Below are 26,825 nucleotides of genomic sequence, written 5' to 3' on the forward strand. Positions count from 1 at the left end.
TTCTGTATTTCTGCATTACTTTAATTTCCTTTGGGTGGTTATGAAGTTTGGCAGACAAATAAATCACCAGAATGCATTTAGATGGGGGATTTCAATTTTTAAAAATTCATTCCCTTTCTTGACACCCAGTGTATCCCTACCTAGGCATTTTCCCATATTTCATTTCCCTCACTCCTTGTACATACCCTCTCTTTCTTTTGATTTACCACTCAACCTCTAGCTCTGCTGTCAGCCACCTTAGCCCTAGTCATCCATCTTATCCATTCCTCTCCCTTTTGAAAGTTAGAGGCAAATAAGAGCCCCGACCAGTAACCATTTTCTTCCGTCAGTGCTTTCTTTGTACTTTATCTCAGCAGCTTGTTTGTCTTCAAAACCTTACTCTTAATGGTATGAAGCTATAGAAAGTATATTCCAGAATGTTAACATTTACAGTAAAATAAAGGGATCTAATAACGAATGACAAAAATTTGATCACCTTGTGAGATCCAGGATTCTCATTTTGGAATCCTATAAGACTTGGTGGTTCCATTGTCAAGGATATTGAGGTCAGTCATTAGGTGATGAATGTTGGGATGATTTACCACCTGCATTTGGAACTTAGAATCAAACAGGTGCATGTTTGTAATGAGACAAAAACAGAAAATGCTGGAAAATCTCAGCACGTCTGGCAGGATCTGTGGAGAGAAACATTTAGGGACCATTGACCCTTCAGAACTTTTGTTTGTAAAGCTTTATCATGACGACTATTTCCTCCTTGCATAATTTTGCCTTAGGACATTTTTCAGGATTCCATTTGAATAATTTTAAATTTAAAATTTTCAGAAATGATGTGTTGTACCATCATTACAAAATTTTTCTTTCAACATTTAAGATGAGAACTGACGTGCTTCTAGTTTGTTTTGGAAATTTATCTGCACTTTGCATATTAACATCTCAGCATTTAATACTATTAAAAGTAGCATTTTGTTAATTGTTTAAGCCCAGCCTTCTACCAATATATATCCATTGTCATGACACAGTAACGTTCCTGTGCTCCAGCAAGTGGTGTGAACATCTGAATTTGGAAATTATAGCTTTGTTAAAATTATTTAATGTGTAGTATTGCTTTGCATTTATTTTCTGTTCCTAATCAAAGTTAACTGAGTGACTTGTCAGGCAATTGCAATAAGCTCTTGCACATAAACCACAGATCTCTGGGGTTGGAATCATTCAGACCAAATTAGGAAACGATGATAGATTTCTTTATCTAAAGGACGTTGTTGGGTCAGTTTTTTTTTAAAGAAATGTAAGTCAGGTAATTAATGAAAATCAGATACTTAATGGGCACAGGCTCAATAAGATTATACAGATAAATGTTTGCCACAAAGATTGGTGTGGGCGAAATGGGTTTGAATTCATGGGACATTGGCAGTAGTACTGGGGAAGAAGGGACCTGTTCCGATGGGGCAATCTTCATCTGAGTCATGTTGGTTCCAGAGTCCTAGCGAATTGCATAACTAGGGCTATATACCGGGCTTTAAACTAAATGGGGAGGAGGGAAAATTCGAAAACCCAACTTAAGGAGGAGGTAAACGCGCAGGTTAGCGGTGACAGATGGTTACCTAACAATAAAGGTGAGACACAGAACAGGTGAATATCTTTTTGCACGAAGGGATTATAAAAAAAAGTACAGAAATTTAACAGTGGAACAAATTTAAAAGCTTTGCATATAAATGCATGAAGCATTCAAAACAAAATTAAGGAGTTAATAGCACTAATAGAAACAAAAGGGTAAGACCATAAGATATAGGAGTGGAAGTAAGGCCATTCGGCCCATCGAGTCCACTCCGCCATTCAATCATGGCTGATGGGCATTTCAACTCCACTTACCCGCATTCTCCCCGTAGCCCTTAATTCCTCGTGTCATCAAGAATTTATCAATCTCTGCCTTGAAGACATGTAGCGTCCCGGCCTCCACTGCACTCCGCGGCAATGAATTCCACAGGCTCACCACTCTCTGGCTGAAGAAATGTCTCCACATTTCTGTTCTGAATTTACCCCCTCTAATTCTAAGGCTGTGTCCACGGGTCCTAGTCTCCTCGCCTAATGGAAACAATTTCCCAGCATCCACCCTTTCCAAGCCAGGTATTATCTTGTAAGTTTCTATTAGATCTCCCCTTAATCTTCTAAGCTCCAATGAATACAATCCCAGGATTCTCAGCCATTCCTCGTATGTTAGACCTACCATTCCAGGAATCATTCATGTGAATCTCCGCTGGACACGCTCCAGTGCCAGTATGTCCTTCCTGAGGTGTGGGGACCAAAACTGGACACAGTACTCCAAATGGGGCCTAACCAGAGCTTTATAAAGTCTCAGTAGCACAACGGTGCTTTTATATTCCAACCCTCTTGAGATAAATGACAACATTGCATTCGCTTTCTTAATCACTGACTCAATCTGCATGTTTACCTTTAGAGAACCCTCGACTAGCACTCCCAGATCCCTTTGTACTTTGGCTTTACGAATTTTCTCACCGTTTAGAAAGTAGTCCATGCTTGTATTCTTTTTTTCCCCCAAAGTGCAAGACATCACATTTTCTCATATTGAATTCCATCAGCCATTTCCTGGACCACTCTTCCAAACTGTCTAGATCCTTCTGCAGCCTCCCCACTTCCTCAGTACTACCTGCCTGTCCACCTAACTTTGTATCATCGGCAAACTTCGCTAGAATGCCCCCAGTACCTTCATCCAGATCATTAATATATAACGTAAGATTCAGTAGAGATCACTGAGACATGGTTACAAGGAGACCAGGTCTGGGAATGGAATACCCAGGTGTACTCAGCAATGTGGAAAGAGACTGAAAAGAAAATGAGGCGATGTAGTTTTGCTGGTGAAGGAAGGGATAAGTGCTGTAATGAGAAATGACATAAGCATGAGATAAAGATGTGGAATCCGTCTGGGTAGAAATAGCAAAAGGAAGAAGGACTTGGTAGGAGTAATCTATAAGTCTCCAAAGAGTAGTTCTGTAGTGGGGCATAATATAAACCAGGAAATATTAGAGGCTTGCAAGAAAACTAATGCAATAATTATGGGTGATTTAAATTATACACACAGACTGCAAAAATCACATTGGCAAGGGTAGCCTGGAGGCAGAGTTCATTCAATGTACTAGCGATTGGTTCCATAACACACTTCTCCAGGAAACAGCCAGGGAGAAAGGTACTCTGAGTTTGGTATTGTGTAATGAGGAGAGATTAATTGACAGCATTATAATTAAGGATCCGCTAGGGAGAATGATAGAATTCAAAATTCAGTTTGGTGGTGAGAAAGTGGAGTACTACAATAGTGTTCTGGAATTAAACAAAGGAAATTGTGTCGGCATGAGGACTGAATTGGCCTGAGTAGATTGGGCAGGAAAGCTAAATGGTTAGATGGCAGATAAGCAGTAGCAGATGTTTAAGGGGCTACTCGATTCCTCACAACTAAAATATATCCCAGTGAAAAAGAAAGATGGTAAGGGGGGGGGTAAAAACAATCACCTATGGCTAAGTAAGGAGGTCAAGTGCAATATAAAGTCAAAAACTAAGGTATACTCTCTTGCAAAAGCCAGTGGCAGGGCTGGAATGTTGGGAAATTTTCAGACATAAAGGGATACTAAAAAAATTAATCCAGAGCTAAGGTAAGTTATGAAAGAAAATTAGCACAAAGTATAAAAAAGATAGCAAAAGCTTTTATAGTTATATAAAAGTGAAGATTGTCGCTAATGTGAATGTTGGCCCCTTGGAAGATGGAACTAGAGTGTTAGCAGTGGGGAGCATTGAGATAGCAGAGATGCTGAATTAACACCATTTTCATGGTGGAGGACGATAGAATGGGCAAATCAGAGGCAGTAGATAAGGTAGAACTTAGAACAATCAACATCGATAGAGAATGGTATGAAGCAAACTATTTGGATTGCAGACAAGTCCCCCATGCCTGATGGCCTACATCCTAGGGTATTAAAGGAAGGGGCAGCAGAAATGGTAGATCTATTGGTTACAATATTCTAAAATTCCCTGATAACAGGGATTTGGCTAATTGGAAAATGGCTAATATAGCGCCCTAATTCAGAAAGGGAGGGAGGCAATGTATGAGAAATTAAAGACCAGTTAGTTTAATATCTGTTGTTGGAAAATTGTTAGAATCAATTATTGAGGAAGCAATATCAGGACATTTGGAAAGTCAAAACACTCCATCAGAGTCAGTCTGGCTTTATAAAGTGTGCATCATATTTGACTAATTTGCTAGAGTTCTTCGAAGATTTAACAAGCACAGTGGATAATGGGGATGCTGCAGATGTAATTTATCTGGATTTCCGGAACACATTTGATAAGGTGCTGCACAAAAGGTTAATTCACAAGGTTTGATCATATGGGATATGGGGTCATTTATTAGCCTGGATAGATGACTGGCTGATGGACGGAAGACAGCGTCAGGATAAATGTTTTTTTTTCTGGTTGGCAAGATGTAACTAGTGGGATGCCATGGGGGTTCAGTCCTTGGACCCCAGGTATTTACAACCTACATTAACGACTTGGATACAGGGAAAGAAGGCTCCATAGCCAAATTTGCGGACAACACCAGAATAGTCGGGACGGTAAAATGTGGCAAGGAAATAACCTTACAATAGATATAGATAGGTTAGGACGGTGGGCTAGTCATAGAATTGGAAAATCCCTACAGTGCAGAAAGAGGCCATTCAGTCCCTCAAATCTGCACTGACCCGCTGAACAGCATTTCCCCCCCCCACGCTATCCCTGTAACTCCACATTTACCATGGGTAAGTCACCTGGCCTGCACATCTCTGGAGACTATGGGACAACTTAAAATAACCAATTCACCTAATTTGCACATCTTTGGGCTATAGAAGGAAACCGCAGCACCTAGCAGAAACCCAAGCAAATATGGGGAGAACATGCAAACTTCAGATGGTTACAGAAAATGGAATTGAACCTGTAACCCTGGCACTGTAAGGCAGCAGTGCTAACAACTGAGCTACTATGCCACCCTTTATCTTTGGAAATTGAGGCATTGAATCTCTCTCATTCACCCATTGAAGCCTCCAAATAACAGAATCAGAATTATAGAATCCCAACAATGCAGATATAGGTCATTTGGCCCATTGAGTCTGCATCTCAACCTGTGTTCATATAGCTGTTTTTGTCCATAAGCCCCACATTTATCATGGCATTTACCAGTCTAGTAACATTATCATTATGCTACTATATCCTGATAGCATTAATGCTATGATACTTGCATTAACATCATTTTGCAATATCTAAGTTAGTTTTATACTGTTTTGGCAACTGTGTCCTTTAAACATTTAATAATCCCTCAATCTTGAATATTATATTTAATTAAAATAACATGTACTGTATGTCATAAATTTGATGTCACTTGCTTTATAATATGGCTGTTTTTGTCAACTGAGTTTTTTTCTCTTCAATTTTGTATTATATGTCCTGTCTTGCACACCATGCTCCTATCCTGAGTAGCTGAAAGTTTCTTTGACAGTCACCAGAGCACCAAAAAAGTAGCTATTTGAAAGAAAATACTTTTTCCTCCTTTTTACAGTTAAGGAATACTCAATCACCTCAAGAGTTTGGTGTTTTCTGACATCAAAAATGAGACTAAAATTTTGTTTGCATTTCCTTACTTATGTGCACGTTTTTATTGTTTGAAACGCAAGTATAAGTTTGCATGCTAATTTTAACATTAAAAACTGGTTATCATTTCAGCATGTTTTATACTCATTCTTCTGTTGCTTTTGTGGTGAGGGTTCATAATTTGTTGGCGAGCTTATGTTTTAAAGTGAGTAATGATGTATAGTTTTAACTCTGAATTGTAGTTCTATCTTTTCGCGTTGAGGATTGGCCATCATTCTAAGTTTCACTTTATGCTTGTTCTAAATATGATTAGGAATGTCTGGAGATTTGTTTTGTTTACATGCAATTAAATTAAGTCTTTAATTCTTTAAGGTGAACTGTTCAGTACATTAGGAAAAAGAAACTGCTGTTGCCTGTCAAAGGGGGTGCAGTTACATGGAAAATCAGACCAATCCAGCAGGAGTAGGTTCAGTCAGAGAAGAGATTCCCAACAGAAAAGATATTATTATTAATCTTAGTAAAGAACGGTTGAGGTCCTGAGTTACTTAGAAGACAATTCCAGAAACAGAAGACTGCTTAGGTGTTAGAAAGAAACATTCTTCTACAAGATTGTTGAAGACATGTTAACTAGCAAATGAGCTGAGTTAACTTGTTTAAAGGTCTTGGGAAGAGACTAATGAAAGTAACATTGTATAAATGCTGACCTTTTGCCAGATAGAACATTTTAAGAAGTTATTTGTTTGTGGGTTGTGAGCTCACTGCCTGCTCAGCATTTATGGCGATCCCTAGTTGCCCTTGAGAATGTGGTGATGAGCTATCGTCTTGAACTTTTGTAATCCACTTACTGTGGGTTGACTCTCAATGCTGTTAGGAAGGGATTTCCAGGATTTTGACCTAGTGCCAGTGAAGGAATGGCGATGTATTTCTAGGTCAGGATGGCAAGTGGCTTGGAGGGGAACTTGAAGGTGGTGGTGTTTCCATGTATCTGCTGCCATTTTCCATCTAGATGAAAGTGGTCGTGGGTTTGGAAGGTGCTGTCTGAGGATCATTGGTTAACTTCTACAGTGCACCTTGTAGATAGTATCAGTAGTGTGTACTGATTGTTGGTGGTAGAAGGAGTGGATGCTTGTGAGTGTAATGCCAATCGAGCGAACTGCTTTGTCTTAGCTGCTTGTGTATTGTTGAGGCTGCTCTCATCCAGGCAAGTGGGTATTCCATCACACACCTACTTGTGCTTTGTAGATGGTGGACAGGCTTTGGGAAGTCGAGAGATGAGTTACTCACTGCAGTGTTTCTAGCCTCTGACCCGCACTTGTAGCGACTGTGCTTGTGATAGTCCAGTTGAGTTTCTGACCAGTCATAATCCCAAGGATGTCGACTGTTCAGCCAACACTTCTGTAAAAACAAGGAGCTTTAGTGTGGATACCAGGTGACCCTTCACTGCGTGTGGGTGTCTCCTAAGGGTATCATTGGAATAAAAGGGTTGAATTTATCTTTGATATTTGTCATGTGACCATTTCAAATGCCTCTTGTGATAGTGTAACACAGTTCATCTTTCTTTTGCGCGTCTTTGTTGTTTTGCAAAAAAAAGTACACTGGCAGCCTCTTGTAAATCTGTTTAATGACTGACCACCATGGTAAGAACAAAAGTGAAATTTATGGTCTAGATTTCGCCCTGGGATTTGACATGGAATCATAATAGTACCACAACGTCTAATGTATTGCTTGTGGATATTTTTTCTAGTGAACTTTTTATTTCTGTGGGATGCTGCATTTGATATTGAAAATATTTGAATAATTTTGATGTTGTCTGCCTGCACCCACAGTTCTTGCTCTTCTTTTTGCTGTAGCGTCATGTTTTTGCTTTGTCCAACTTCAAGTTTGAAATGAGGGAGGCTGAAAAAATTCAATCTACCTAAACTGTAGCTTATGGAAAATTCACAAACATCTTTATCACCCACTATCACATTAAGGCAGTTGTTACCAAGTTCTACGGGCTTCTAGTTTCTTAGCCCAATCCCCCCCCCCCCCCCCCCCCCCCCCAAATGCTAATTCTCACCTTCAAATCTTTCAATGTGCCTGACACATCTTAACTGTCGGCCTCCATGCACTGCTACTCAGAAGCTGCCTTTGTTGCCTTTGTTTCCCACTCCAGTATCAATACTGTTAGTAGTTCTCTGATGCATAATGTCATGCCTCCTGGCAGTTTGCACAATGTATTAGCTATTCATTTGATTTGGAGATGCCGGTGTTGGACTGGGGTGTACAAAGTTAAAAAATCTCACAACACTAGGTTATAGTCCAACAGGTTTAACTGGAAGCACATTAGCTTTCGGAGCGCTGCTCCTTCATCAGGTGATAGTGGGGGACACAATTGTAAGGCACAGAATTTATCGCAAAAATTTACAGTGTGATGTAACTGAAATTATACATCAAAAAATACCTTGATTGTCTGTTGAGTCATTCATATGTACGAATACCATGATAGTTTCACTTCTTTCATTTGTAAATCACAAAATGTTTTATTAATAAAGGTTCCATTCTCAGGTTAACTGTTAACAATTGGTGTTAGCCCCCCTGTGTTCTCTGTCTATGCCATGATGTTTAGATTGATTCTAATCTAAAAAGTGAGATAATGTACTTTTACATAAATTCATGTAGTTTTTGAGCAAAGTACAATGTAACTCTGCAAGTACAAATTCACCCCACAAAATGCATTGTGTGTGTGGGTGGTGGGGGGGGGGGGGGGGTTTGAATGTGAGAGAGAGTGTATATGTATTTATGTGTATCTGAGGTGGGGGTTGAGAGTGTCTGAGAGAGAGTGTGTGTATATGTGTGTGCGTGCGTATAGAGTGGTCTAAGTCTCTGAGAGGATGCGTGTGTGTGTGTATGTATGTATATATATAGTGCAATGGTGGTCACCTGTAGTGTGACATGAACCCAAGGTCCCGGTTGAGGTCATCCCTATGGGTATGGAACTTAACTATCAACCTCTGCTCGGCCAATTTTCGCTGCTGCCTGTCTCTAAGTTTGCATTGGAGGATGGTCACCCGAAGGTCCGAAGTAGAATGCCCTGGACCATTGAAGTGTTCCCCAACTGGGAGGGAACAGTCCTGTCTGTTTGTTGTGCGGTGCCCATTCATCCGTTGCCGTAGCCTTTGCTCGGTTTCCCCAATGTACCATGCCTCAGGGCATCCTTGCCTGCAACGTATAAGATAGACAACGTTGGCTGAGTCACATAAGTACTTGCCACATTCATGGTGGGAGGTGACCCCATGTGTAATGCTGGTATCCATGTCCACGCTTTGACACATCTTGCAGCACCTACCGTGACAGGGTTGAATGGAGTTGTCCTGAGAGCCGGGCAGCTTGCTACAAACAATGAACTGTTTGAGGTTTGGCAGTTGTTTAAAGGCGAGCAGTGGAGGCGTGGGGAAGGTCTTGGTGAGGTGCTCATCCTCATTGATAATGTGTTGCAGGTCACGAAGAATATGGCATAGTTTTCCAGTTCCTGAGAAGAACTGAACAACAAAGGGTACCCTGTTGGTTGCAGCATATGTTTCCTGTGGAGGTCATTGCGGTTCCTTGCTGTGGCACGTCGGAACTGGTGGTCGATGAGTTGAGCATCGTACCCCGTTCTTATGAGGGCATCTCTGAGTACTTCCAGTCCGACATGCCTGTCATATTCCTCCTCATCTGAGCAGATCTGGTGTACATGTAGGGCTTGTCCATAGGGGATGGCGGTTTTAATGTTTTGGGTGGAAGCTGGAGAAGTGTAGCATTGTGAGGTTGTCTGAGAGTTTGTGGTAGAGTGTGGTGCTGAGGTGTCCATCCTTGATTTGAGATGCATGTGTCCAAGAATGAGACAGATGAGAGTAGTCCATGGTGAGTTTGGTGGGATGAAACTTGTTATCACTGTGTAGTTTATCAGTGACTTCCTACCATGGGTCCAGAGGAAAAAAATGTCATCAATGTACCTGGTGTATAATGTTGGTTGGAGATCCTGCATAGAGAAGAAGTCTGTTCGAACCTGTGCATGAAGATGTTGGCATATTGGGGTGCAAATTTGGTCCCCATGGCTGTTCCATGTGTCTGGATGAAGAACTGAAGACGTGATCGAGGATAAAGCAGGTGAGTTGTAGGATGGTGTTTGGAGATTGGCAGTTGTTGGTGTTTGAGTACTGAGGCTGTTGCCATGATGCCATCATTGTGGGGGATGCTGATGTAGAGTGCAGAAACGTCCATTGTGACGAGGAGTGTTCCCGGTTCAATTGGTCCAAAGGTGTAGAGATTCTGTAAGAAATCTGTAGTGTCGTGACAGAAGCTGGGGGTCCCCTGTACAATAGGTTTCAAGATGCCTTCAACATAGCTGGAGAGATTCTCACACCAGGGTCCCATTGCCTGATATGATGAGATGTCCTGGTGTGTTGGCTTTGTGTACCTTTTTAGAAGGCAGTAGAAGTCGCCTACACGAGAAGTACGTGGGATGAGTCCCCCCTTCTCCCCCCCCCCAACTCCCACACTCTCACATGCACCCCCTCACAGACAAGACACTCTACACTTGCATACGCACACATGTACACACTCTCTCACACACTCACAACCCCAACCCAGACAGACACACGCACACATACATTTATTTTGTGGGGTGAATTTGTACTTGCAGAGTTACATTGTACTTTGCTCAAAAACTGCATGAATTCATGTAAAACTCTGTTATCTCACTTTTTAGATTTGAATCCATCTAAACATCATGGCCTATACAGAAAACACAAGGGGTTAACACCTTCAACATATTGGCTGGCTAACACCAATTGTTACAGTTAACCTGAGAATGGAACCTTTATTTAAAAAAGTTTTGTGATTTACACATGAAAGATTTGAAACTATCATGGTATTCGTACAGATGAAAGACTCAACAGACAATCAAGGTATTTTTTAATGTATAATTTCAGTTACACCACACTGTAAATTTTTGCGATAAATTCTGTGCCTTACAATTGTGTCCTCCACAATCACTTGATGAAGGAGCGACGCTCTGAAAGCTTGTGCGCTTCCAATTAAACCTGTTGGACTATAACCTAGTGTTGTGAGATTTTTAACCCTATTCATTTGAGATTTTCAGACCAGAGCCTGATTCTGTCCTCCCTGAACAGTGGAGCACACACTTTATGGCATAGGTGACCAGCTAGTACTCCGAAACAGATAATTTCAACAGATTTTCTTACACAGTACAGAAGAGCTGTGGAGCAGCTTTCACACCCACAGCTGAAATGAGTTGTTAATATAGACTTTGGTGCCACAGCCTGAATGCCACTGGAAAAAGCTCGGTCTATTCCTGTTGTTAAATCTCTCCATTCCTCTCCTTCCAAAATACATTTGTGGTAATTATGCAATCTACCTTCTTTTAGGAGCAAGAAGAAAACAAAGGAGCTACAAGCTGGCCAGAGTTTTACATTGATCAGTTGAACTCTATGGCAGTTGTGAGTGTTTACTTTACAGTTCTCTACATTTATAAACCATGTTATTCATCAAGTGTAGCCTGAATTCTGGTAATATGCATTAAAAGCAACACTTATCAGAAATGTTTTTTCTGAGAAAGGTAATGAGTGGGGCTAAATGGAAAATAGCAATTATGTTTGGAATGTTAAGTTTCTCTCAATATTAACCTTTCATTCATATTTTTAGAACATGGTTGGTAAGTGGAATTTTGCACCTTCAATTCTGGACTTTGGTAGCTCATTTCCCACATCATTCTGAATCAATCATGCCTCCCAAGCAAATCTTTATTTTGCTTCCAATGCCATTTAATAGTTTTCATATTTATTCACTGAAGTCTAAAAGGTAACATAAAACATTGGGGCAGAAATTCCATAGTGTTTGGTAAACATACACTCACTCATGAATTAGTGTTTTATTTGCACTTATCAAAGCAATGATAATAAAGGTCCAACTTTTATTTTCCTTTATTGCTATGAATTAGTTTGTACTCTGTTTTTCTTTTCAAATCAATATTCCACTGTGCCCACCGCCTCCCCCAAAAAAAACAAGCATTGAGGCTAGATTCCTGTGCATACTGACCGTGTTCTGATATTTCACAGAACAGTTACACTCTTGCATGGACGTTGCCTGGGAATGCCAATGGGGTATTCAACTGCAATGAGCATTACTACCAAACTTTTCTCTCCATGTCTGCTTGTGTACTTTTAGAAGGGGCTGATGGTTGTTATCAGGATAGTAGTCTGTTTTGTTCCTTGTAGCCCAGAAGTGTGGAAATAAGTTGTATTCCTACTGCTAGTCTATCTAAAATAAGTAACTCTGCATAGATCAAGAACTAAATCTGGGACATCCTTGATCGTTGTGGTCTGGACCTATGCTCGATAACTTATTGAACTGCTATAAACACTCCATCTTTATTACAAATCTCAGCTTGGGATTTAATAAAGCTTGCTACTGTTTGATTTCATTTATTACTGTCACGTGTACCAAGATACAGCAAAAAGTATTTTGTATACTATCCAGATGAGTCACATTTACGTAAGCACATTAAGGTAATAGAACAGGATGCAGAATATGGTATTACAGCCATAGAGAAGGTGCAGAGAAAGATCAACTCTTAATATATAAGCAATCCATTCATAAGTCAGTTCTGCATCAGAATGCTCAGTACACTGAATAGAACTGGCAAGGTTTGTGTTGGAAATGTTTATTTTGATTATGTTTAACTTCACCTGAGTATAATTTTGACTTTCATGTACCTTCGGAATGCTTCCATTTCCACAGCTCTCAAGGTAGCTGATCTTAAATTTTATGTTGGGTTTGAGGTAAGAAGGGAGTTACAAATCTAAGATTTTAAATCCGAGGCAGACATCAAAGAGATGAGGAATGATTAGAACAAAGAAAACTGGATTGAAATACATATAAATAGAAAGGAAACATTGAAATTATTTAGTTCATTTAGTTTTTGCAAAACCTGTGCTCATCAAGGGTAAACAAAACACTGTTTATGCAATTGCACAACCAGAGTCGATTTGAACCATTTCAAAATTTAAAAAAGCTCTCTCTTACGCATAAAATATATAAGTTCAGACAGGAAGAGTTTTAAAAAGGAACAAAACGATATAAAGTGAGGAGTAAAGTATAAAATGGGATAATGAACATCTTGCAAGCGATATTGTGAAATAAACATCAAAATGTTAATAAACACATTGAGAAAATAATTGTAAAATGTGAATATGGACCCATATTAGGGGGAGACCACATCCTACAATAAGGAAATAACAAACTTGTTAACAAGTACTGTATGCCTGTTCCACAATGAATGGAAAAGACAAAATATCAACAATTGTAATTGTTCCACCATTGACAGCATTGCCTTCAGCTGTCAAGTAGAGGAAAGTGAGGAGTGCAGATGCTGGAGATCCGAGTCAAGAGTGTGGTGCTGGAAAAGCACAGTAGGTCAGGCAGCATCCGAGGAGCAGGAGAATTGATATTTCTGGTAAGAGTCCTTCATCAGGAATGAAAGCTTGTGAGCTGAGGAGGGTGGAGAGATAATGGATTGTGGATTGTGAGATTGTGGATTGGAAATGTAGATTCCAAGGCAAGAGCGTAATTGATATGTGGAACTTGTTCAAGGAGCAACTATTGAGTGTCCTTGATAAGTACGTACCTATCAGGCAGGGAGGAAAGGGTCGTGTGAGGGAGCCGTGGTTTAATAAGGAATTGGAATCCCTTGTTAAATGGAAGAGGGCGGCCTTTGTAAAGATGAGGCGTGAAGGTTCAATAAGGGCGATTGAGAGTTATAAGGTAGCCCGGAAGGACCTGAAGAGAGAGCTAAGAGCAGCAAGGAGGGGACATGAAAGGTCCTTAGTTGGTAGGATTAGGGAAAACCCTAAGGCTTTCTATAGGTATGTTAGGAATAAAAGAATGACTAGGGTAGGAATAGGTCCAATCAAGGATAGTAATGGGAAGTTGCGTGTGGAGGCTGAAGAGATTGGGGAGGCACTGAATGAATACTTTTCGTCAGTATTCACTCAGGAACAGGGCATTGTTGTCGATATGAATACTGAGGCACGAATAAGTAGAATGGATGGCTTTGAGATATGTAGAGAAGAGGTGTTGGAAATTCTGGCAAGGGTGAAAATAGATAAGTCCCCTGGGCCTGATGGCATTTATCCTAGGGTTCTCTGGGAAGCAAGGGAGGAGATTGCAGAGCCATTGGCCTTGATTTTTGTGTCCTCTTTGTCTATAGGAGTAGTGCCAGAGGACTGGAGGCTAGCAAACGTGGTTCCCTTGTTCAAGAAGGGGAGTAGGGATAATCCTAGTAACTATAGGCCAGTGAGTCTCACTTCTGTTGTGGGCAAAGTCTTAGAGAGAATTGTAAGGGATAGGATTTATGCACATCTGGATAAGAATAATGTGATCAAGGATAGTCAGCATGGTTTTGTGAAGGGCAGGTCGTGCCTCACAAACCTTATTGAATTCTTTGAGAAGGTGACTAAGGAGGTAGATGAGGGGAAAGCGGTAGATGTGGTGTATATGGATTTTAGTAAGGCGTTTGATAAAGGTTCCCCATGGTAGGCTACTGCAGAAAATACAGAGATATGGCATTGAGGGTGAGTTGGAGGTTTGGATTAGGAATTGGCTGGCTGGAAGAAGACAGAGGGTAGTAGTTGATGGCAAAGGTTCATCTTGGAGTGCCGTCACTAGCGGTGTCCCGCAAGGATCTGTTTTGGGACCATTGCTGTTTGTCATTTTTATAAATGACCTGGAGGAAGGGTTAGAAGGTTGGGTGAGCAAGTTTGCGGACGATACGAAAGTCGGAGGAGTTGTAGACAGTGAGGAAGGATGTGGCAGGTTACAGCGGGATATAGAGAAGCTGCAGAGCTGGGCAGAAAGGTGGCAAATGGAGTTCAATGTGGGTAAGTGTGAGGTGATTCACTTTGGTATGAGTAATAAAAAGATGGGGTACTGGGCTAATGGTCGGATACTCGGTAGTGTGGAAGAGCAGAGGGATCTTGGTGTCCATGTACACAGGTCTCTGAAAGTTGCCACCCAGGTAAATAGTGCAGTGAAGAAGGCATATGGCGTACTGGCTTTTATTGGTAGAGGAATTGAGTTCCGGAGTCCTGAGGTCATGCTGCAGTTGTATAAGACTCTGGTGCGGCCGCATCTGGAATATTGTGTACAGTTTTGGTCGCCATACTATAGGAAGGATGTGGAGGCACTGGAACGGGTGCAGAGGAAGTTTACCAGGATGTTGCCTGGTATGGTAGGAAGATCCTATGAGGAAAGGCTGAGGCACTTGGGGTTGTTTTCATTGGAGAAAAGAAGGTTTAGGGGTGACTTGATAGAGGTGTACAAGATGATTAGGGGGTTAGATAGGGTTGACAGTGAGAACCTTTTTCCACGTATGGAGTCAGCTATTACAAGGGGGCATAGCTTTAAATTAAGGGGTGGTAGATATAGGACAGATGTTAGGGGTAGGTTCTTCACTCAGCGAGTCATAAATTCATGGAATGCCCTGCCAGTAGCAGTAGTGGACTTTCCCTATTTATGGGTATTTAAGCGGGCATTGGATAGGTATATGGAGGATAGTGGGTTAGTGTAGGTTAGGTGGGCTTTGATCGGCGCAACATCGAGGGCCGAAGGGCCTGTACTGCGCTGTATTCTTCTATGTTCTATAAATGGGAGGGGGTGGGACTAGGGAGAAGGAAGCTAAGTGCGTGATAGATAGTTGGAGGTGGGGATAATGGTGATAGGTCTTCCACACATGTCATTTACTGTATCCGTTGCTCCCGATGGGGTTTCCTCTACACTGGGGAGACAGAACACCTACTTGCAGAGTGCTTCAGAGAACATCTCCAGGTCACCCGCCTCAACCAACCCCACCACCCCATGGCCGAACACTTCAACTCCCCCTCCCACACATCCAAGGACATGCAGGTCCTGAACCATCCAATGCCTCGAGGGAGAACACCTCATCTTCCACCTCGGGAACCTCCAACCTCATGGCATCAATGTGGACTTCACCAGTTTCCTAATTTCCCTCTTCCCCCACCTTATCCCAGATCCAGCCTTCCAACTTGGAACTGCCCTCATGGCCTATCTTATCTATCCATCCTCCTTCCCATATATTCGCACCACCCTCCTCTCTGACCTATCACCATTATCCCCACCTCCATCTACCTATCTCACACTCAGTGCCTTCTCCACAGCCCCACCCCCTCCCATTTATCTCTCCAATCCCTCAGCTCACAAGCCTTCATTCCTGGTGAAGAACTCTTGCCCAAAACATCAATTCTTCTGCTCCTCTGATACTGCCATATCTGCTGTGCTTTTCTAGCACCACACTCCACTTCAGCTGTCAAGTGCCAGTGCAGAATTCTTTAGGGAGCTCTTTCCACTACGTCTAGCTTGTTTTGCTAATATCTTTGTGACACTGTCAAATTTTGTTTGACAACAGTTCTGTGAAGTGAATTTAAAATGTTGTAAGTATGGTGGCTCAGTGGTTAGCACTGCTGCCTCACAACAACAGGGTCTTGGGTTCAATACCAGCCTTGGGCATCTGTCTGTGTGAGTTTCCTCCTGGTGCTCCGGTTTCCTCCCACAGTCCAAAGATGTGCAGGTCGGGTGAATTGGCCATGCTAAATTGCCCATAGTGTTAGGTGCATTAGTCAGGGGGAAATGGGTCTGGATGGATTACTCTTTGGAAGGTCGGTGTGGACTAGTTGGGCCAAAAGGCCTGTTTCCATACTGTAGGGAATCTAATCTAATTAGTGAAAAGTGCTAAAATGTGTTAGGAAGGAACATTATTTTGTAACTGGAACATACTGCTTGTGTGTGTGGTTGAGGCAGTTTCAATTGAAGCATTCAAAAGGGAATTATAAGACTAATCTGAAAAGGAAAAATGTGCAGGGTTATAGGGAAAAGGAGAATGAGATGAAGTGAAATGTTCTTTTGGGAAACCAGTGTGGACATGATGGACTGAATTTCCTCCTGCATTCACTAATTCTGTGTTAGAGGAACTGTATGAACACAAATCAGTTATTACTTCAAGAGAATTTAAAGATAATTTCAGCACAGAAACTTTTGGTTAATACAAAATTATGGGGAAAAGTATTATAGAGAAAATAATGGGACCTATAATGGACAAATTTCAGGACCTGATGTATTATGAGGTAGAAACTTAGAAGACATAGGTTAGCAAGTTGTAGATCCATAAGTAATATTTCCCAGGAGTCCCTTGATGCCCCTGCTATTTCTAATTAGTTTTATTTGAAATGTGGATCAGGTGCGCGATGAAACTTGTCAGTATTTCTGGAATCATTTAATTTTGAAATCTAAATGAGGAGTCCCCGGGATGACGACAGGGATGTATTTGCACTTGGGGAATGTTAAAAGTGGCTGGAATAAACATTAAGTGGCACTAGAGTTTTCCAGTTGAGAAGGATTGAGTTTTTTCTTTTGCTTTAGGGAAGAACCCACAGTTTGGAAAGCTTGTGTTTGTCAGTTTGCAGATTACCCGGTGGAAATTTGATGTATAAAACATTTTGATTAAATAAAGGAGATAATTTAGAACTGTTAGAAAATATATACCACAACGTAAGGATGGTAGTGTGCAAATTACAAACCAAAAACATTTAGAACCTGGAAAGAGTTGTTTGAAGCTGAGAAAGTCTGCACTCAATTGAATGAGATCAAGACATAGGCTACCAATCTCTCAAGACTGGGAATTGAATAGAGCAGTTTAGTCAAACCTATATAGATGATTGAGAAACAAATTAATTTTCTCTGGTGTCTGTGTATAGTAACGTGATGGTGTTGGGATACATAGGAATGTATTTTTATTTGAAATCATTCAAATTGTGCCATGTAAATAGCTCTGGCTATTCTATTTATCTTTTGCAAAATGAACTTCTGTTTTGTTGTACCACCTAATCTGCTATCACCTAGTCTAGCATGCTGTTGTTTCAGCAAAAGACTGTCTCATTAAACAAAATGCTAAATGTGATCCAGCAAGCCAGATTTAAGTCTGGATCTGACCTCTTCAATGATAATATGCTTTGGGACTCTGATAGGAGGCAAAATAGTTTGTCAGGATTGGAGCAGAAAATTGCAAAAGGCATGGAGAGATCAAATTTGTTTGCAAAGCTATAGCAAATGGAGTTCCACATAATTCACTTTCAAGTGGTGAATCTTGGGAATAATGTATAGATGGGAGAGATTCCCTAGGGATTTGCTTAGGTGCAGAAGTTTAAAATATGAGAACAGGTTGCATAAACCTGGGTTGCATTCCATTCAAATTAATTTAGAAGATTGAGACGTGATCTCATTGAGTTGCTAATAATTAATGATGGATTAGAGACAGGGAAACTATATTTTTCTAGTGGATGAATTCAAAACAAAGGAGAATAATCTTTAAAATTGTAACAAGGGTTGTTAGAGTGGAGTCAGGAATAATGCTTTTGCCAAGAAGTTAGTTGAAAACGGGACCTATGCCAGAAAAAAAATGACTATTAAAATATTCCAGTGAAATTTTTGTTTTATGGGACTTCCAAGGGATATGGAACAAGAGTAGGGTAAATGAAGTTAGAGTTTAGATTAGAGTGGTGCTGCAGAAGCACAGCAGGTCAGGCAGCATCCGAGGAGCAGGAAAATCGACGTTACGGGCAAAAGCCCTTCATCGGGAATAGGCTATTCCTGATGAAGGGTTTTTGCCCGGAACATCGATTTTCCTGCTCCTTGGTTGCTGCCTGACCTGCTGTGCTTTTCCAGCACCACTCTAATCTAAACCCTGGTTTCCAGCATCTGCAGTCCTCACTTTTGCCTAAATGAAGTTAGAGCTCCGCTATGATAGAGTTGAATATTGGAATGAATACACTGATTTTTGTCTCTGCCTCCCGAGAACAAATAACTAGCATATTTTACATGTTTACACACTACTGAACAAACCGACACTCCCAGCACTAATAATGCAATTTTTAGGATTGCCAATTGGCTTCAAATATGAAAATGCTTCTGAACACTTGAAGATGACCTAACTATTTGGTTTTGATTTTCTCCCTTCAGTGCATTCCCAAGTCTATAGAGATGCTTGATGTTAAATAACTAAATGATGCTGATGTTAAAATAAATTGGCACTTTCTCATCATGGATATCTTGACAATTCAGTGTTTCTTAATCAGATGTCATATATAAATTCCTTTGAGTTATTCATGTAGTCTGAGTATTTCAAATGAGAGAGCTCCATTTAGGCTAAGTTACTCAGTGTAGCCTCTTGAGTTTATTAGGATAATTGGATTATATGTTGGAGAAAATTGTCCTTTCCTACACTTTCCTTGTGACAATCAGCCTTTGTGGTCATGATGGCTGTGCAAAATTGAACCACTGATGCTGATTTAGATCCTAAAGACTAACTTGGAAGCTGGGCAGTTAATCCTTGATGTATATTAGTCCAGAAAAGAAATAGATTAGTACAGTGTCTGCAAAATGCTCGGTTTCTTTACAAGTTCTGTATGATGTATTATTAAAGGAAAAAATTGGTGAACTGACTTTTTATTTGCTTTTTAGAGAAAATCGCTTATAGCTTTGGAGAAAGAAGATGAGGAAGAAAGGAATAAAACTATTGAGAGTTTGAAGACTGCACTGAGAACGCAACCAATGAGGCAATCTATCTTTAATGAATACTTATGATTTTACATTGAAAAACTGTGTATGTGTTCCCATTAAAGGTGACCGTCTGTGTCATTTGCACATGTGCTGAGGAGCCCAGATGACATTGGCGCCTCGTACCAGAAATCTCAATTAATAGTGCGGCCCTCTGCATGTGTGGATGATGTTGCAATGATACAGAATGATCTGAGTTTCTCATTTAATGTTCACTATCAAATGGGGAAACTTGGGAATCCAAATGTCAAATTAATTAAACCTAAATATAGATCAAGCTTCATAGGCATAAAGGAACCTGCCTTAAGCTATCCCTCGTGTCAACTTCAGTGGCAGACAAAGGAATTTTAATTTCTTGCTCAACCATAATTCCATCATAGACAAGAAACATTGCTAGTTAGGAAAGAGTTTAGCTTCAGTTAAACAGTTACCAGAATGGTAGAAGGAAAACTGAGATGCACCATTTTTATTACAGGCTGCTGTCCCTTTGTAGTAACACTACCCGATACCACTAATACTGTGTATGTAGTGCTCCACCTAGTGGTAACATTGGCTTTAAATATCAGCACCCAAGAAAGCGTTCAATTTCAGTATGGCATAATTGTAGTTAATTTCTATAACTTCCTTTTTATAATCGATAAATGTTTCTTTTTTAAGCTCCATTTTCTCCATATGTTTTCTTTTTGGCAAATGATCTTTGGAAAGATGACCTTGTTAGGTAGTTGACTAAGCTCAGCAAGAGTGCGTCATGAATATAAGGAGTCCTCACTTTAAGTCTGTATTTTAAGGTTTGTTTTTGTTTTTTTAATACCCTCTCTCCCCACTTAGTGTTATTCCTAATTTAAAGATCCCTTACAGGTCGTTCTGTTACAACACGCTTTTTGTTAATGCAAATTTGCTGTAATGCTGTTGATGAAATGAGGTTGCTGTTGCTAGAGCATGATCTTTTAAAATGTGTTGGCTGTCACGTAATTAAATCACCAACACTTTTAAGTGCTGTTTCTAAAGTGCGATTTTTCTATAGGAATGCAACCATCGCCTTATAGAAGAAGTGACTGTACTTCCTAATTGTGTCTCTTGTCTTTGGGCCTTTCACATTCTTGTACTACTTGTGCCATTGCATTATCAGCATAATTCTACAGTTAGCAATGGTGCCATAGTGTCTGCATTCTGTACTTAGAATTCATCTTTTTTTAAACATTATTCTGCTCAGACACTGAAGTAAATGTTGTTAATCTTTTGTTTTTTAACTTTCTGTGCTGTTTGTACTTGTACGAGCCGAGGGCCTGCTGTGGACGTTGGTTTTATAAAAAGTAATTCTGCTCTTCTGTACTCATCATACTATAGATGTTCAGGTATAATAGTTGAGGAGCTTGGACTTTACCTGGATTGTAAATTTACTTAACAACTTCTCTGCAAGTCTGCTTTCTTTAGTTGTTTTACAATCTAATTCAGTTAGAAATGCACAATGGCGCACATGAATGGCACAGTTAACTTTTTTATAAACCATTCATCCAGAAGGATTATAGTCTACCATGTGTTTTAAGTTGTATATGATCAACTGAATTATTTTACTTGTTTTGAATCTTGATGTTCTTCCGTTTTGGCAGGTTTGTTACCAGATTCATTGACTTGGATGGCTTAACATGCATTCTGAACTTTCTGAAAAGTATGGACTACGAAACATCAGAATCCCGAATACATACCTCTCTAATAGGCTGCATTAAAGCACTAATGAACAACTCTCAGGGCAGGGCCCATGTTTTGGCTCATGTAGAGAGTATTAATGTAATAGCTCAAAGTCTTACAACAGAAAATATAAAGACTAAAGTAGCAGTCCTAGAAATTTTGGGTGCTGTGTGTTTGGTGCCAGGTGGTCACAAGAAGGTATTGGAGGCAATGCTGCACTACCAGAAATACGCCAGTGAAAGAACACGTTTTCAGGTACAGTTTTCCACTGGTTCTGAACAGCAATTTTATCAAATGGAATTAAATATGTGATTAATTCATGCAAAAATCTGAGCACCCACCCACCTCACTAAAATAAGACCAAGGCGCATGTTATATAAATGTATCTTGACTTTGTGTAAGGAGCTTCTGCCTAACTCCTTTTTGGTTTAGTTTATATATGATGCCTGCTAATTGTAGCAATGATATGTAATCCTGGTAGCATATAGAATGTGCAAAATTTGTCCACCATATAATAGTTTATGACAATGATACCTCATGATCCCTAAACTTTGTAACTGTCAGTTCTTTTATGCAGTTTCTCTCAAGTAATTTGTGTGTTTTCACTTATTCACCTCACTCATAATTTAAAACAAAAGTGCAAATTACATCTTTCTCTAATAGAAAGTTGATTTAGCCTAACTTTATAGTTCTTTAATTTGATGTTGTGAAGTTTCACTTTTTATATTGTGCCTTGGGCTAATATCCTGAACAGACAGATAAAGTCAGGATCAACTCAATGCTTCCAGAATGGCCAGTCTAATGTTTGGCTTTTGTTTTAATTGTCACCTTTGAAAATTTGCTTTTTTAAATTCTTCAAGTTTAAAATGTAAATGCTAAAGAGTAACTTCGGACAATTGGGCAGATGTTTAACAACTAAAGTTACTAAATAGAAATTTTTGCTATCTATTGCCCAACAACTTTTATTGCAATGCTGAGAGATGTGTTGTTACAGTAAAGTATGGTTTGTAACTATATGATAAGATGACCATATGTATTAGGTTACATGAAGAGCAGCACTTAGATCCAACCACAGACTCCGACAGTGAGCAAGCATTTGGAGACCAGATCTGGCATCTTTTACTTTTTTCTTGGTTCCTTCATTGCTAATTCAAAGCTGGCAGTTCACTACCTGAATATCAACTACATCTGGATATGGGGTAGGATCTGCAACAAATCAACATCACTGTGTCAAGAGAGAAGACTCTCATTGTGGATGGAAAAATACAATCTCGTCTTGATATTTTTTCATTCCTTTGTCTTCATGTGCAATTAGAGACAGATGTGTAGTACTCCCACTCCTATATAAGCCTAGGTGTCATTAATAGACACATTCTATGCTTCTGGCATCAAGACTCTGACTTTTGTGAATTCTAAGCAAAGGCAACTGGAAGTGTCAATGTCTTTCCTGTTGCTCCTCAGGTCCTGGTCCGAACTGACCACCCTGTCAACTTACTAATGTTGATCATTATTAGGCTTCAAACTTCAGTGTTACTCTTCCAGTGCTATGGCATTCTCCTTGATGTTCAGTGAAATATTAAAATTATCCTGAAGAGGTTTTTAAAAAGAACCATTTGTCATTATATTTTTTCTTTCGTTCGTAAAGCCTGTACATAATATGACTTGCACTTTATCAGCATTTATAACTCTCATGTAGTGCACCAATAAGTATTAAATCATTGGGGAAATGTTTTTAAAGGTTATGAAAAATACTTTTGAAAAATTAAAATTCTGTTTAAATTTTAATCCTTCAGGAATAATGGAATTTGGTTTTCAATCTGAGATTACAGTGAAAAAAATGAAAACATTAGATACCTCTGTTTGAAACTAGGTGCTTATATTTCTCTGCAGTATTTTTATGCATGCCCATATTGCTTTATTATCAAATTGTGTGGCCCATTGTCTCCTCTTCAGACTTTAGTCAATGACTTGGACAGAAATACAGGAAGGTACAAGGATGAAGTGAATCTCAAAACTGCTGTTATGTCTTTCATTAATGCTGTTCTAAGTCAAGGATCAGGGGAGGTGAGACATTTTTATCTTAATTATTCAGAGGAGTTGAAATTTGTCAATGCCAGTAATACAGCCTACTTTATCACCTGTCCATAGTGTATCAGTTTTTCGAATGTGGTGTAAAATTGTTTGCTATCAACCTGTTTGACAATACTGTTGTTGGCCATTTCTGGTTCCAGCTAATTTACAAGTTAGATTTTTAAATCTATAACCATGGAGAAAAGAAATTTATTATTATAACGCTATTTATTTCCTTTCAATAGGAAAGTCTTGATTTCAGAGTTCATCTCCGATATGAATTTTTGATGTTAGGTATTCAGCCCGTTATTGACAAATTACGTGAACATGAAAATGCAACTTTAGATAGGTAAGTGTACTTTATTTGCAGAAAATAATATTTAAAATACTGATGCTGTTTTTATACTAATTCTGTTTATTTGTTAGGCATTTGGATTTCTTTGAGATGCTTAGAAACGAGGATGAAATTGAACTAGCGAAAAGATTTGAGATGGTGAGTAGTTGGGTAACTGCTTACATTTAATGCCATTGCCAAATAATCAAATACAAAGCTTGGTCTGTTCACTCAAAGTTGATGATTGTACTGTTTTAGGTCCACATCGACACGAAGAGTGCCACCCAAGTATTTGAACTGGTAAAGAAAAAAATCAGTTATACAGATGCATACCCGCACTTTATGTCAATTCTCCATCATTGTCTCCAAATGCCATGTGAGTACTGTGGACCATTTTATGTAGGGGAAAGCAATGCATTCAGTTTTAAGTCAGAGTGAGTAAAGTGAAAAGAAATCAAAAACTTGATCTGAAAGTTAGCATGACTTCATGATGAAGGGCTTTTGCCCGAAACGTCGATTTCGAAGCTATTTGGATGCTGCCTGAACTGCTGTGCTCTTCCAGCACCACTAATCCAGATTCAGAAATATGTTTGAAGTCTGTTTTAAAAACAATTGGATAATATGGTTTCCTTAAGTATGCTAATACAGTATAAATTATTCCAAAATAGCCACATGAATCTGTGCTATTTAAATTACAGTAACACTATTCCTTGCCTAAACTTTGTTCATGGACTTGCATTCCTTATACTCGAGCAGAAACTCTGACATAAATCATTTTAATCTATATTGTGGATTTATTTTTAAACAGTAATCTGACTCTTCATCACTGATCTCATTCAAAGGAATTTTAACTGGTTTGTGAATTCTACTCTTGATTCCTTTCCATTTTAATATTTCCCTTTATCAGATAAGCGAAGTGGAAACACTGTACAATATTGGCTTCTGCTTGATCGAATATTGCAGCAGATAGTTTTACAGAATGATAAAGGGCATGACCCCGATGTTACTCCTCTGGAAAACTTCAATGTGAGGAATGTTGTTAGAATGTAAGTCATTCTCTGTAATTTTCCTTTTATCTTAAAATGGCAGTACTGGGAATTTTGATTTTGAAGACTGATTAATTCTCATTGTGTGCTAAATCTTATTGTGACTGTGTTTTTAATCAATGTTCAACATAAATAGGTTGGTTAATGAAAATGAAGTCAAACAATGGAAGGAACAGGCTGAAAAAATGCGAAAAGGTGTGTTCATTATTTTATTCACTTAACTTTCATGTTTTTAAACTTTGCTCTGACATGTATATTTCAGCCATTAGAGTAGTGCTACTTTTTAATTGCAATTGCACTGCCATTTCAAATTCTTTTGTCTTCTCTTGACACTACTGATTAAGATGCTGTTTCATAGGAGTCAGTACCCTCCAATTACTCTTCAGACTAGTAATTCCTTGTGTAAACTTAGAGTGAAATGTAGTATTAAAAAATATTCATCAGGTAGAATGACATGGTGGTGATACTGTATTTTTGGATCTTCGTGCATAAGTCAAGTATCAAGCATGAAGAGAATACTGACTGACATTTCTACTCTTGTTGACATCTTTTAAAGCTAATCATCACAAATAAAGCCCTCTAAAATCTGTTGTTTTAAGCTGGCTGGAACTAAGTTGAACTTAGGGTTGAATCTAGGATCTTCTGTGTGGACATTGTTTTTGTGAATTTATTTTTGGCTTGAAAACAACAGTAAACATTATTTGAATAAAATCTAATTAACTGGAGTAATTGTTTTTAGGACTCTATATTTTCTATGTGTATCTATCTCCTTTAACAAATCTAAAATAAAATCCTTTTACAGAACATAATGAGTTACAGCAAAAACTAGAGAAAAAAGAGCGGGAATGTGAAGCTAAGACACAAGAAAAGGAGGAGATGATGCAAACACTGAATAAAATGAAAGAAAAGCTGGAGAGAGAATCTCAAGAGCACAAAGCTGCTAAGAAACAAGCAGCTGATCTGATGGCCCAGATCCAGGATCTAAGCAATGCAAGTTTCTATTAATAATTTGAGGATGCTTTACTACTAGTTAAGTGTAAAAAGTACAATGTTCAAAGTATTGTAAAGAAAGGATTAGCTAATTGTTGTACACAGTTGAAAAGGTGTATATGTCACTATGGTCAAAAATAAACATAAGTACATTGGTATGCTATTCTTTTCCACAGAAGGGTCTGGAATTGATCAAGTTAAAATGTGGTTGCTCATTGCCTAATACCATCTTTGCAATTTTGCTTCAATTTTAGAGAGCAAGATATTCTGGAGTTCCTGGTGGACCCCTTTCAACACTTGGAGCCCCAGGTGGTCCAATACCACCACCTCCACTTCCCTCAGTAGGTGATCATCCTCCACTGCCACCACCACTGCCATTAGGTGGATCTGTGCTGCCACAACCACCCCCACCCCCACCCCCAGGTGGACCCCCTCCCCCTCCAGGTTTACCATTATTGGGTGGTGTGCCGCCACCACCTGGAGCACCTTTGGGCCTCGGACTCAAGAAGAAAAATATTCCTCAGCCAGGAAACCCTTTAAAATCCTTCAACTGGTCCAAATTACCAGAGGTTTGTTGTACTTCTTTCATAGAATAAGAAAGATATCATTTTTGTCTTGAATAATCTTGTCCTAACAAAAACGATAATGTTTGATTTGTATTAATTGAATGTGCATAAACTTCACTGAATGACTTTTTTATAATTAATCTTCCTAGTAATATATACTTTTTTAAAAATAAGAGTTTATGGTATGTTTAAAATAGTTCATTAGAAATTACATGATCTGTATTCGACAACAAATCTAAAAAAGTTATAAAACAAAGAACATTAATTCATTTAATATTTGCTCTATAATCTTTGCAAAAATGATTTGTATTTAAAATAATTTACCCAATGAAGTTTTTAAATTTTTGATCATATTAATAGAACAAACTTGTGGAAACAATCTGGATGGACATTGATGATTTGAATGTTTTCAAAGTACTTGACTTGGAAGACATAGAAAAGACTTTTTCAGCTTACCAAAGGCAACAGGTAACTTGAATTAAGTTTCTGCTTCCAGCACATGGTACTAATATAGGCATAAAACCCTGCACGTTGAACCATGTGTTGATTAGATCAATTACGAAGAAATGCTTTATATTCAAATACTTTTCTGATTTACTGTTTCTCAGCAAATTGGATGACTAAACAAAATAGGTAGTTTTGCTTTTTTAGCAATGAAACATTGCATTCCTTTCTTTTTAGTGTTTAGCAGTTATGGTAGTCTGTCCATTGTAATGATAGATGGACTTGTAAACCACCATATTTCCGATAGTTCTGCGCGATTTTGAGAAATGTAGTGATATCACCAACATGATCTAAATTATGTTTCGAACTCTGAGTCGCAGATCAATAAAC

General features: G+C 39.1%; 1 protein-coding gene across 6 annotated transcripts in view; it reads left to right on the top strand.

The window, feature by feature from the left end:
- Positions 1–26,825, top strand: part of daam1a (dishevelled associated activator of morphogenesis 1a) — a 185,301-nt gene that overhangs the window by 116,455 nt on the left and 42,021 nt on the right. For all 6 annotated transcript variants that reach the window (XM_072568840.1, XM_072568846.1, XM_072568842.1 and 3 more), the window contains 12 exons: positions 11,040–11,111; positions 19,201–19,295; positions 20,907–21,240; positions 22,939–23,049; positions 23,301–23,404; positions 23,482–23,548; positions 23,648–23,765; positions 24,297–24,435; positions 24,572–24,630; positions 25,238–25,429; positions 25,684–25,994; positions 26,352–26,459. In XM_072568840.1, the coding sequence (XP_072424941.1) occupies positions 11,040–11,111; positions 19,201–19,295; positions 20,907–21,240; positions 22,939–23,049; positions 23,301–23,404; positions 23,482–23,548; positions 23,648–23,765; positions 24,297–24,435; positions 24,572–24,630; positions 25,238–25,429; positions 25,684–25,994; positions 26,352–26,459 (1,710 nt within the window). The remainder of the gene's footprint in view (positions 1–11,039; positions 11,112–19,200; positions 19,296–20,906; positions 21,241–22,938; positions 23,050–23,300; positions 23,405–23,481; positions 23,549–23,647; positions 23,766–24,296; positions 24,436–24,571; positions 24,631–25,237; positions 25,430–25,683; positions 25,995–26,351; positions 26,460–26,825) is intronic.

This window comes from Chiloscyllium punctatum, chromosome 4, assembly GCF_047496795.1.
Source record: "Chiloscyllium punctatum isolate Juve2018m chromosome 4, sChiPun1.3, whole genome shotgun sequence".
Lineage (NCBI taxonomy): Eukaryota > Metazoa > Chordata > Chondrichthyes > Orectolobiformes > Hemiscylliidae > Chiloscyllium > Chiloscyllium punctatum.